The sequence below is a fragment of the Simochromis diagramma genome, unplaced genomic scaffold (genome assembly GCF_900408965.1).
Source record: "Simochromis diagramma unplaced genomic scaffold, fSimDia1.1 OVJJ01000205.1, whole genome shotgun sequence".
Lineage (NCBI taxonomy): Eukaryota > Metazoa > Chordata > Actinopteri > Cichliformes > Cichlidae > Simochromis > Simochromis diagramma.
The window spans coordinates 17,025,931-17,039,463 of NW_024386782.1; the positions used below are offsets into that span (position 1 = coordinate 17,025,931).

At 42.6% G+C, this 13,533-nt stretch overlaps 1 protein-coding gene across 4 annotated transcripts in view; it reads left to right on the plus strand.

The window, feature by feature from the left end:
- LOC120727833 (cAMP-specific 3',5'-cyclic phosphodiesterase 4B-like) overlaps positions 1 to 11,456 on the plus strand; it is a 47,785-nt gene extending 36,329 nt beyond the window's left edge. For 3 of the 4 annotated variants that reach the window (XM_040022378.1, XM_040022377.1, XM_040022380.1), the window contains 9 exons: positions 5,294 to 5,387; positions 6,714 to 6,928; positions 7,020 to 7,118; positions 7,538 to 7,711; positions 7,987 to 8,086; positions 8,224 to 8,378; positions 8,487 to 8,609; positions 8,719 to 8,901; positions 8,996 to 11,456. In XM_040022378.1, coding sequence (XP_039878312.1) covers positions 5,294 to 5,387; positions 6,714 to 6,928; positions 7,020 to 7,118; positions 7,538 to 7,711; positions 7,987 to 8,086; positions 8,224 to 8,378; positions 8,487 to 8,609; positions 8,719 to 8,901; positions 8,996 to 9,367 — 1,515 coding nt within the window. In that variant the 3' untranslated portion in view covers positions 9,368 to 11,456. Of the gene's footprint in view, positions 1 to 2,627; positions 4,839 to 5,293; positions 5,388 to 6,713; positions 6,929 to 7,019; positions 7,119 to 7,537; positions 7,712 to 7,986; positions 8,087 to 8,223; positions 8,379 to 8,486; positions 8,610 to 8,718; positions 8,902 to 8,995 lie in introns of those variants that run through there. The other variant, XM_040022381.1, reaches the window with a different exon arrangement.
- The last annotated feature ends 2,077 nt before the right edge of the window (positions 11,457 to 13,533 follow it).

Sequence of the window (13,533 nt, forward strand, 5' to 3'; positions counted from 1 at the left end):
CTGAATTCCAGGGAAAGGGCTGTCCTGCTTGTATATCCTTACCTTAATCAAACTGCCCGAGACACACAGCTTGCTATACTACTAGGTTGGGCTGATTAAAACATTACCAGATGCATTTTTCATTCATTTTAGTGCTGTGTTGATATTGGCTCGTTTCTAAGGTGTAGCTCTGTGTGAGTTCATTTAGCAGGGCCCTTATTGCTTAAGGCTGGTTTGAAAGTACTGAACTTATTCTTCTGCTTGCTGCGGAAGAGGCAAAACTAGATCTGCTATATGTTCCATTATTATAGAATAATGCCAGGATAATCTTATAACTGCATCTTCTTTACAAGGGGCCAAACCATTTAGTTTAGCGTGTTTAAAAGCTGTACTTGTGTCTCACGCTGCCTGGAAAGTTATTAAATGGTAAAACTCAGTTTATAGTTAATATAACTGCCCAAAAAATGTAACCAAAGGGTGAGAAAATGTCTGTTCTCATCGGTGGTCTTAGCAGCGTGTTGTTTTAAGCATTTAAAAGTGCCAGTCTTCCAGTTTGGTTTTACTGAATTTAAACACACTGTGGTTTTTAAACCAGCATTTTTGAACTAATTACTTCCCTTTGCTTTGATGCACATGAGCCTGTTTTTTTCTTTGTGCGTATTTCACTTCAAAATTTACTGTATGCGGCACATTATTGCTCAGACAGCGGAGACTGTACGGCGACATCAGATTATAAACACCCAGGGTGGTGGTGTCCATTTCCGTCTGTGCTCTAAGCTTTGGTCTGAGGGAGGATTGGGATGGGGAGGGGGTGTTGTCAGACCATGATGGGTGACTCTGACCGTGACTCCAGCTTCCTGTCTCTGTATTTCCTGTGCCTCCTCTCCTCTGCTCACTTGTTACTCGATGACAATAGGGGTTGAGTCCTAACAGACAGCTACATCCCCGGGACTGTCAAGACAATGAGAAAAGGCCCTCTAGGCCGTAGCAGCGTAGCAACTTGTTCAGGCAAACCAGGTACAGATTCCTAACAACACGAGCCAGTGCCAATGTTGACCAATGCTGATCTTTTAAAAGTGTACTGGGCAACAGCTTTATGATGTTACAGTTAAGTTTCATCAGTGTCCTACATTGTTGTGCAATTGTACAGGGATAGAAAGAAGCTGTTTATTGGTCCATCGAGCTCTTATTGCAAAATTGGGAGTCAAGTCCAGTGATACTGTTACACCATCGGCCCAGTTTTTGTGGGCGTTTGACGCAAGTTTTGACAAAGAGTCAGGTTTTCTTTTTTTCTTCACCACTAGATGTAATTGAAGCCACAATCAAACCCGGGGTGTCTCCGTTTTCAGTTTCCAAGGGCACAGGTGTATCCGGGGCTACAAGACCACACACTCTGCTGACCGCCAGCCTGGTTGCTGTGACCTCAGAGCGGGGAGCTACTTCCCTGCCCCTCACTATCATTAACCTCGCCACACTTCCACGCCGATGCCGGTGACGGCCTTGGACAAACACTGCCATCTGAATGCAGTTAAAGGAGTTTAGTGCTTTTGCGGGTAGCGTGCAGGCAAGCCCCTCGAGGAGAACACAAGCGAGTAGGAAACTTTAACTCACGTGTGGTCACTTCAGCTTTGAAGCACCCGCCGTCTTCACTGGGGAAAGAATGACAAAATTATTGAAACAGATGCAGCGGTGGGTCTGTAGCTGTACCAGGCGTAATGGACATTAAATTATAGTGCTGCACTTCCATTTGACTGAAAGGGTGGTGAGCAGATCACACGAGCTCCAGCGGTGATTATGGTGCTTAATCGTAATTTTTTTTAAAAAAGTTTTACCTCTGTAATCTTCTGTTCTTCATCTGATCTTCATCTTGGAAAATAAGACAGCACAAAGAGTGCGAATGGAAAACATGTTTCTACTGTAACCCTGTTCTTACCTGTTTCTGATCAACGCCTTCGAGGAAATGTGTTGTCGTTGTGTTACTAAACAGTGTAAATTTGACATCATTCATTTGGTGTTGACACTCGAAACAGCCGCATGCATGCGACAGAGGCGGCGTGTGCTCACTCTGGGGTTTGTTCGATTGCAGTGCAATGGTGTTGCATTATGAGGTCACATTGTTCCTGAGAAATCCCATTTCTTTACGTTTTATGTTTTTCCTTTTTCTTTATTTCTCTTGTCAGTTAATATAGCAGGAACTTTAGCGTGACCCCTAAACTTGTTATCTGGGACTTTTCTGTGATGAGCTCAGGTATGTTAGTAGTTTGGTGCCTGAGGCTACAGGAAGAAGGATGTCTGCCAGTAAATGATCTCAGGGAATTACTATAGCAAAAAAAAAGGGAAGTAGGTGGAGACACACGCTCAGGCCTGTATGGGAGGGAGGAGCCATCAATCTCCTGTTAGACTTTGTAGGCCAGTCAGTTAAGTCAGCTTTATTGCTATAAGTTTCCTGCCTGACGCCAGTTGAGAAAAGAGAATAGAGAGAGGAAGACGGCTGGCTCACAGACACGCTGAGACGAGTTAAAGTACTTGGACCTTTACAGGATTTCTTTGTGCTGTGTTTGTTTTTTCGTTGAGTGACAATGGGACTATGCTGCTCTGAAAAGCAGAAGATAAACTTTGAGATGCTTGCGAGTTGGAAAAAGGTGAGTTATCTTTATAGAGGCTTACTTTGTGTTGTAGGAGTGTAGCGTGCCATGTGGAGATGGTGTTTTATTCAAGAATAAATTGCTGGATTTGAAGTGACATCTAGTTTCAAATAAAAAAAATACATTTGCTCGTCAGTAATTACACTCAAAATGTTCCTGAATTGTTTTTTTCCTTCTATGATTGCATATTTGAAAATATGTTGGTCTTTACTTTTTGTAGCATGTTGTTTCAATAGCTTTTTGTTTTTTTTTCGACGCAGTTATATTATGCATTAAATATTTAAACTTTATTAAACAACGGCTCATGATTGTGTGAGAGCAAATTGCTTTTTTGTCAGAGTTTGCGCAACTTCTCTCAGTTTCCTCAGTTTGTTCTGAAACTGAGAATCATTTGCTAACGTAAAAGGATGTATGAGTTAGCGCCATGCATTGAGTAATCTGGGTTACTGAGAACACTTGCAGCCTTGTCATCGTGCCGTGTGTGTGTGTGATGTGTTTCAGCTGAACTACACAACCCCGGGTGACTGACATACAGCTGTGCGCCTAATTCACTTCCTAGAGGTCACTCAAATCCACACTGTGCTGCATTAAAGAATCAATTACAAGCTCTCTTTCAGCAGACTAAAGCCAACTGATTCCAGCTTCTTTGATCTTTCTGGGTTTTTAGTGCAGCCAATGCTTTGAAAGTGGTATTCAAGTTCCACAGTCAACTAGATGTTAGCTGTCTGGTTGACAGCTATTAGACAGCTGTTGAGATCAGAGAGTCTGGTTCAGTATGAAGCAAAAAGAACTCATTATAAGAGAGAATATAAGATCTGGCAGAAACCACAATGACAGGTTTTCTATTTTCTTTCCGGAGTTAGAATACAGAGTTATAAAAAAAGGAAAACCCAATTACTTTCTATGGAAATGGCCTTTATTGCACACACCATTACTACATAGTTTTCATAATCAAGTTTGGGGTGTGATGTTTGCATATGCTTATTCAAATCGAAAAGAACATTTTGCATGGGAGATAAAAACCGATCTCCTTTTGCACAGAAGCTATATTTTAAAAATGCCTATCTGGAGCGTCGCTGCTGCGGTTTCTGTGATAGGTTTGTTTATGTTTACGATGCAGTGCTGTGTTTTTAAAGTAGGGACCACCATGAGAACAGGACCATGTGATTCTGTTGCCATGGCATTCGGGTTGCCATGCAGATGGTGGTACACCGATGGCAGACTGAAAACTCTGTCGTCTGCTTGATACAGCAAAACATCACGATTATGGACTGAACTATTTGCATATCCCCATTTTCTGTTTTTAAAATATGTTTAGTTCTGTGTCTGAGTTTGTGTCTGTGTCTCATCATCCGTGTCATAAACGCTCTGGTGCTTTGAAGTCTCACGTTGCGCAGTATGCTTTGCATCTGTTCTGCATTACTGTGCAGGGGGAGCATTTTAAGTAGAGAAGGGAGACAGCAGTGGGAGGGGGGTTTCACAGAACACAGGAGTGAGAGAGAAATAGCTAGAAATAGGGAGGAAGATGTGGGGGATCCTCCAAGCTCTCATTTTCTGCAGTGCTGTGCATGAGCATCAGTTTTTAGCGAGGGTGGGAGGCAAAGAGAGAGACAGAGAGAGTGAGAGAGAGGCTCCAGCAATTTGTGCCACAGGGAACTCTACAGCTATAGCGCACCCCCATCTCCTCCTCCTCCTCTCTGCCTTTTTCAGTCCCTCTCTTTCTTTCCTCCTTCTGCCGTGAAGACTGCCTTTTTTTCTTGACTTGCCAAATCTGGGCTTGGAAAGGCTGGATTTTCTCCTGTATGATTTTTGGATGGTGGCAGAAGGAGATGGAGGTTTGAAGAAAGGGACAGAGGCAGCGACAGCCAGAGGAAAGGAAATATTGATCGCATCCAGGGGGATTCCATCACTCACGACAGTGGCTCGCGATCCTTGATAACAATGGAGGAAGCTAGGAGGAGGCGCGTTTGGCTGGGAATGTAGGGCTCCGCCACAGCCCCTCTCCAGAGACTTCGGCTGGGGCGTTTTTACCGTAGTCAGCTGCTGCAAGGCGGTGATTTGGTGACGCCTTGAGCTTCAGGCTGTAGGGCTGATCTAAGCCTTGGGGGTCCACTCAGAGAGGAGCACTTACTGCTTCTGCTGGGGGGCTCAGCACTGCTCAGCACCATGCCTGAGGCCAACTACCTGTTCTCTGTGTCCTGGGGATACATTAAGGTGTGTCCCAGAGGAGGTTTTCCATTAATTGGACTGTTTCTGTGCATATTCTACATTCATGTCTGTTTTCTGTTGCTGGTGAAGAGCCCAATTTCTCTTTGAATGCATTACGACATGTTTTTAATCTTGCTCAGTGGTTGCATGTGTTGAGAAAACAGGCATCTTTTGCTTATCTGTAAAATTTGCATAAAGGAAATATAAACTATGCACAGCACACATCGTATATGCTGTGTTGAAACACGAAGCAGTCTGGATAAGGAGACTGGGGAAGAATACACAAACCTAATATGGCTCATTAAATCCAGAGAACATGGTCCCATGGGACATGTTCCAGTGGAAAATAACAGGAAAGGGTTTATTCCGCTGCTTAGAAACAGCAGTCAGACTCATTTGCTGGATGTGTTTCTGCGTATAAATCACATTACCTCCTTAACATTTTATCTCTTTGCTTCCAGTTCAAGAGGATGCTGAACCGGGAGCTAAGCCACCTGTCTGAGATGAGCCGATCAGGCAACCAAGTGTCAGAGTACATCTCCAGCACCTTCCTAGGTGAGCACTGCAGCACATGTTTACCACACACCTCCTGAAGTATACATTGCGCCATTGCAAAATGTGCTGTATGTATGACTTCAGTGAGCCAGCATCCTTCAGGAATGTCACAGAGGTTGCGAGGTTACCCAAAGCATGTGCCAAGCAGTGGGGAAACTCACAGTTCCTCTGCAACGCTGTTCTTAAACCAGTCTGATCTGGTCTGGAAGGGAGACAGGGTCCCCTCGCTCCGACTGCAGAGATATGTGAAGGGAGGAGGGAGGGCTTTGTACTCAGGGAAGACTTCCCTCTGGAGAGATTAGGAGCAGTGAGTCGGAGAGAGAGAGGGTGTTTGTGTGCTTACAGTGCCATCAGGTTCAGAGAGATGCTGCATTATTCATCAGTGGGACAGCAGTGGTTGCTTGTCTTTAAAAAAAAAAAAGCCTGGCGGCATTTCGTGTCTAATGGCCAGCCAGCTCGCCAGCCCTGCAAACCACTCTGCCCCTCAGGTTTTTCTACCCTCCCATCTAGCTCACCACCAGCATACATACAGCCAGACTCCCAGCTTATAAGGGCTCACTGCAGACTAATGTTGTGGCTCTTGTTAGTGAACACGTGTCTATTTTCCTGCCTCGGAGCAGCAAAACATAAAAAAATGACAGAAAAAAGACAAGATGCTGGATGCATGGTGGAAAGAGGAAAAGAAAAAGCTACCTCTTGTGCTAACAATAGAAGTGGCGCGGTGATAGAGACAAACATGAAAGCTCAGCTCAGTTTATCTTTGAAGCTTTGCGGTTTTATCTGCATTGCAGCTAGCACCTGTCAGGTGTAGGGAGATGATTTTCCTGTGCTTTGTGGAGGACGCAGCTGAGATGTTTTTTTTCTCGCTCTGCGGCTGTGTGTGCAGTGCACACGTACAGACTGAGGGAGTCTCACGCTCACACACAGTGAGAAATGTCACTCAGCTAATACATGAGTCACATGCACCGACTGAACCCGCATACTTCCAAGTCCCTCCCCTAAACATTTCGGCTTAACGTGAACCATCTTTCCATGATTCTCTGAATTGTTACCAACACATGGCTCAGATTCACAGAATGCCTGGAATACTGCCATGTTTCTCTGATCATCATAACAACTCATTAGCACAGCCTGAGCCTTTGTCTCATAAAACATTTGCATCTCATCAGTGTATTCAGCTATTTTACACATTTCCTGCTTTTGTTACTAGTGTATTTTTATTGCAGAAGACAGGCATTGAGGGATTGATTGCTAATTTAATAGCAGCCATTGCAGCTTTTTTGTCTTGAAAACCACCTTTTTTAATGTTAATTCTATTTTCTCCAGACAAGCAGAATGAGTTGGAGCTTCCGTGTCCAGTTCCAAAGCCGAGGGAAAGAAAGAGGAGGCAGGGCCAGCAGCAGCAGCAACAGCAGCAGCAACACGGTGGGATGATGACACAGATCAGTGGGGTGAGAAAAGTCAGCCATACATCAAGTATCTCGGGAGGTACTGGAAATCGCTTTGGGGTCAAGACGGACCAGGAGGAATTGTTGTCAAAGGTAAGTGACAGACAGACTGGAGAAACTTAAACTTGCGTGATATCTGGTGTCTCACGTGCTCAAACACTTAAATTTGTGTCCTCTCTAACAGGACCTGGAACACATCAACAGATGGGGCCTGAATATTTTCAAAGTGGCTGAGCATTCTCACAATCGACCTCTCACATGCGTCATGTACACCATCTTCCAGGTTTGTTTTCCGCCTCAGCTTCCATCCTTTAATCGGGAAAGAGCTCATGAAAACTGTGAAGCCATTCAAACAAACCCACACACAAGCCGTGTCAGTGTGTACATCATGCTCTGTTAGCTAGCTCCAGACTATAATCAGTTTGGCTGCACATATTTTGTTTTGTTTTTTTTCACTTGGTCTAGAAAAATGCTGCACCCCTTTCTTTCGAGGCCAAAAGATAACTTAAAATGTATTACTGCTGCAGCAGATACTGTCAGTGCCCCGTTAGGTGGAGCCTGCCCTAGTTTAGGGACTACCCCATCTGATGACTCAGAATTGAACTGTGGCTAGATGGATAGACCGTAGAGAAAATATAATATCCTGTAGCACGTTTAGCCAGGAGTCTTGTTTTTCTAATCCACACTGTCACCGGCAGGAAGGACGGTGAGAGCCTGATGAGGACGTTCAAGATTCCAACGGGACACCTTGTGACGGTCATTGCGACCCTAGAGCACGCACCACCACAACCCACTAACCGAGCGTACCACAACAACCTCAACGCGGCGACCGAGGCAAAGTCCACACACATCCTCCTGTCCACCCCTGCATTAGATGTAAGTCGTGTAAAATCTGTCTTACCTCACTCGCTTTCAGTACTTCTAAGTGTTCAGAGTTTGCCCTTTAAAACGTGGCACAGTTAAAGCGTGTCGCCGCCGGCCACACCTTTCACTTGAACTGTTTATATTGTTGTGATGAATAGCAACAATAGAAAGAGCATACCACAGATGGTGACACATGGAAGGATTGGTTTTTCAAACTAATACCTTGCCTTGTATGGTAAGCAATTTGCTAATTTATTTTTACTTTACTTCCTTCTCTTCAAACACAGGCGGTCTTCACTGACCTGGAGATCTTGGCAGCCATTTTTGCAGCAGCCATTCATGACGTGGACCACCCAGGAGTCTCCAACCAGTTCCTAATCAATACAAGTAGGTCCACCTTTTCATTCGACATCCATCAAAAAAGTCAGCTAGAGTTATTTATTTGGTCTACATTTTGAAAAAAGGGAGAAACATTTGCTTGATTTGATGTTTAATTTCCTTTTCTTGTCCTCTTTTGCATTTAGACTCTGAGCTGGCCCTGATGTACAACGATGAGTCAGTGCTGGAAAATCACCACCTGGCCGTGGGCTTCAAACTGCTGCAGGAAGAAAATTGCGACATCTTCCAAAACCTCTCCATGAAGCAGAGGCAGACGCTCCGGAGGATGGTCATAGAAATGGTGAGGAAATGTCTGCACATCTGTCTCAGGCAGCAGCCCCGTCTCAGGATCTGAGCAGTTTTCACAGTTTTTCTTAAATTGATTTTTTCATGTCTTGCTGTCTTCCAGGTTTTGGCAACCGACATGTCTAAACACATGAGTCTGCTGGCGGATTTGAAAACGATGGTGGAAACCAAGAAGGTCACCAGCTCTGGTGTCCTGATGCTAAACAACTACACAGACAGGATGCAGGTAAGAGGCAGACTAGTATGCACATTAGACGCAAACACTTTTCTATTTACCACAGAGGGAGGAAAAGAAAAAAAAACATACTAAACGGTGATATTTTTTTTTCCTGCAGGTTCTCCGTAACATGGTTCATTGTGCAGACCTGAGCAACCCCACCAAACCTCTGGATCTGTACCGGCAGTGGACTGACAGGATCATGGATGAGTTCTTCCACCAGGGAGACAGAGAGAGGGAGAGGGGGATGGAAATCAGCCCAATGTGTGACAAACACACAGCTTCAGTAGAGAGGACTCAGGTAGAGAACACAGGCATCCAGCTCTCAAAATAAAACCTGAAAACTGTGGTTATTTTTCATATTTACTGACATCCTCTCTGTTTATCTTTTCTAGGTTAGCTTCATTGATTACATAGTGCACCCTCTGTGGGAGACGTGGGCTGACCTGGTCCATCCCGATGCCCAGGACATCCTGGATACACTAGAGGACAACAGGAACTGGTACCAAAGCATGATCCCCCAGAGCCCCTCACCTCCTTTCTACACCAGTGATGGAGAAGGAGGACCTCACGGGGAGGTGGAAGGGCGGCCTGTAGCGAGTAAATTCAAGTTCGATCTAACGCTGGATGACCAGGAAGGACAAGGTGAAGACAGTGGAATGATGGACACGGCTGACAGTTGTGACAATGTGACATTACAGCATCTTCCCTGTGATCAGGAAGTGGCAGAAATGACAACACATGACGGCTCCCCGGAGGAAACATAGCTTAACCGGTGGTGTTCTTGGAGCGTAGCACGTTTTTGGTGAATTCATTTTATTGCAGTGGAGCAATCCTGCAATTTGGCTCTGGCGGGAGCTGCTTGGCAAAGAGGGCCTGACTGAATGTGGGGCACCCCTGCGAACGAGGCTTGGAAACCCTGCGGTAGTTTGTCTTTGAGCCCCCCTGGAAGGGAGCTGGAAGAGTGTAGGCTCTGTTCTTTACAGAAGGGACTACTGTTGGACTGCAGAGCCTAACCTGGGTTCTTTCAGGCAGAGAATGTGAAGTGGACGTATGAATCCGTGTACTGGGACAAGTCTAAATTTCAAACTTGCACTTCAGGACATTTTTTTTAAATGTTCATTTAGATTCTTTGTATCGTGTCGAGATTGGATACGACCCTATATTGTCCAACCACAGCTACTGGTCAGCGAGTTATTTCTAACCCAGTAGTGTTTTTTTAACACTTGTCTAAAAAGAGTAGTGTGCCTTTTTTTACAAGTGTGTGTTTTTGTAAGTTGTTTTTTTTTAAATAATTTATTGAACACATTCATGTAGCTGTGTGTCAGATTTTCTACAAACGGACATAGCTGTCTCACACAGTCTTCCTGATGTTCTGGCAATAGTATAAGCTTGTTCTTCACTAATGGATGTATATTATAAAAAAATCAGCTGACTTCCCAGCACGATTTGCACTTTGTGGCACACACAGTTAAACCAAGACAAAGACAGCATCTGTAACTTAAAGGAGAGACCATAGCAAGCATGTCAAACCAAATAATTTGATTTGATTTATCCAAACAAGTAACTGCGTAAGCAATTAAATGACTCATAGGCTAGATTTCGTAAAAGAGGAAAAACCTTTCTTTTTTCTTTTTTGTAGAACAAAAACCAAAACTCCAAAGATCCTGTAAGGAAAGCACTTTGTTGGATTCACTGCCACCCCTCAAAAGAATGATCGCATTTCCAAAGAGTAAATGGTGTGACAAGTCAAACTTCCGAGCGGCGGCGGGATTGATTCCCTCTCACTTAAAGCCAGTTACAGACTAAATTCTCACTGCAATCTTCCAAGATTAAAGTGGAAAAGAAAATATTTCATAACCCAGTTGCGTTTAAGCCCCATCCAGTGTGGAAAAACCGTCTCCGCCCTGTAATTCCCCTTTTCATTGCCTCACACAACACACCTGTTGTGGTTAGCAGTATTCTCATGAATAGGCTGACTCATTTTGAACTTTGAATGACTTCAAGGCTGAACGCGCAGTTTCAGAAACACCTGTCAGTAATGGAATAATTGAATCTTGTAGTTTTTCATTGCAGCACTTTGAATACGTCGACAGTTATGCAGCTGGTTGCTGATCTGTCCAAACACTTCCTTAGAGGTACCACGTTGTATGGTCATAATACGGGGAGATCGGTTTCATGTTTCACGATATGTCATTCTTCTCCTGTGTGTGTGTGTGTGTGTGTGTGTGTGTGTGTGTGTGTGTGTGTGTGTGTGTGTGTGTGTGTGTGGATGCGAGAGTGTATTTAAGTGGTCACAGAGTTGCACAGTCGTGTTGCACCCAACTGTGTTGTGCTGACCCTTAAGCTGTTTGTAACAGTGTATTTATTACATTTTCTTGTATATGTTAATACTGAATTGATAATATTCGCTGTATATTTGTTATTTATATGCACTACCACGTGTCAAATGACAGTTTGACTGAACTCGTTTGTTGGTTCATCCGTGTATAGCAAGGTATTTTGCTATGAGACCATAGCATAAAGTTATGCAGGTCAGTTTTGACGATTTGAAAAGTATGTTTCGTTTGAAATTCCAGCCAGAAGTGTTTGTGCAGTGGGAGCCAGCAGCGCTTCATACGAGGCGCAGCAGAAGCTTTTTTAGTCCTTTTGTTCCTGGCGAAGGCTGGATATTTACTGCAGCATAATGTGTACGGTGACAGGTCATTGTACAGCTATAAAAATATTTGCTGAAATTTATACCATTGTTTCAAATGTATTTTTTCAGTGTTTTCATCACAGTATACTGTAAAACGGTGTATGTTGTGCTCAGCAAATGTTTTCTATCAGATTATTAAAACGGGCATGTATAACAGACTCTTCTGGTCCGAATGTTATTGGATTACATCAGTGACATTTGTTTCAGTGATGTTAAAACCAGTTTGGAGACAGATTTAAGTTTCAATTTAAATGTTTTTATCTATACACATTAAACTATTTAGAAATTGTCCTAAGATACATATTTGCACATTGTGCAATTTAAGGTACACATTCAGGAGAAAGTCTGTTAAAACTAGAAAAGTCCTGAAGAAACAGACACTGCGCATTATTTTCTCCCATTTTTAAGGCACAATCTCCAATTCCAAAAATGTAAAGTGTGAATAAAAACACTGCAATGATTTGCAAACCTCCTAAATCCATTCACAATAGAGCAAAATAAATTTGATGGCAGCAACAAATTTCAAGCAGTTCAGGGTGGTGCATCAAAAGAGTAACTGTTGCTGTTAGCAACAGGTCAGTAACATGACTGGGTAAAAAGAGCATGTTAGAGAGGCAGCGGTTGACCACTCTGCAAACAAAAACAAATCTTCTGCGCATATCCAGACGAGGTATTTAAAGTAAGACCTTGCACATTTCAGCAAGACATTGCTAAACCACATACCACCACATATTAGAACAGCATGGGGTCTGGCTGAACTACCAGCTGAAAACTGGTTAAAATACATGGAAAATACAACAAAGAAGCTAGAATCCTATATCAGACAAAAGTCCAGGAGCTGGTCTCCTTAGTTCGCAGATGTATACGGACACAATTGTTGCCTTTTAAAAAAATATTTAACAAAAATTAAATTAAGTAAATGTTGACAATGTATTTTTTAAGTTTTCTCCATTGTGATTTTGGAAGACTGTAGAACCTTTATTTTCAATAATCTGATGTATGTAACACAGTGCTAACCAACCTTGAACAGGATTGGTTCCACTCTCATAGATTTCCAGTAAATATGAGTCAAGCAAAGCCACCAACTTTCAGCATAAATAGCGCTAACACGCTAATGCAGCTCTGTCTCAAGAAAGCCAAATCTATCTCCCCTAAAGCAGCTGGCTGGTTTAACTGATAGAAAAACGTAAAGGTATCAAAAAGTAACATTAACACAAAAAGCACCAAGTATTTTGTAAGAGATTAAATTTTTACCAGACATGTCTCCACAAATCTCCACATGAAAAAAAAGAGAAGAAAGAAAACTGATGCTGTGCAATTTCCTCTTTTTGATGGTGAAGATTTGTTGTTGCCATCAAATTTAAAATGACAAATTCAACATTTTGTGACTTCCTATGAATAAAATCTGAGTTTAATAGATTTGCAAACCATTGCATTCTGTTTTTATTCACATTTAAACAGTGTCCCAAGATTGTACAAAACTCTGCGCAGGAGTTCAAGACTGGTTTCATTAAACTGCAAACCACAAGTGTGCAATGTCAGGCCTTTCCCTGCCAATGATGACATATTCCAGAAATTGGTGTTTTGAAATCATGCAATAGTGTTCAAAATCAAACATTAATAGAACAAAAAATGCTCTGTGAGTTTTTGAATGATTAGTGATTCATTCACTAAGAGGGGGAAGTGTTCTACAACATTATATACAGAAAGTTCAGCAATAATCAAGCACTTAAGTAAAGGGAGGAAAAAAACTGCCAACAATGACAAAAGGAATAATGAAAGCATTTTGTCAAAGAAACGTGAGAATGCTCTCAAATCTAATGGCTTGAATGATTTTTATTTATCAGGTAATAACACTGTTAATGGAAAAATGTAGTCACTGTTAGCGTGACTACATTTTTCCTTAAAATAATAACCATGTATTATTATTGTGCACAGTTTTTTAAAGCACTCGGCAAAAAGAATGTTTCAAGTTTCTTGAAAACTTCAATGGAAAATTATCTTATTATTCTTCTGTGGGTTTGGTTTCAGTGTCTTCTGTCACCTCATGAAATACCAGTCATACTGGAACCTGCCGGCTGTGGGGAAGCCATACCATTTCTTGATGTTGGTTGCCAAACATGACTTTTTGTGGAATATTTGGGTTGTTGACATGTGCTGAATATGGAACAAGTCAAACTTCTTTGTGACGGTATTACAGTCACCCAGAAAAAAAAAAAAACGATAAAAAGATAA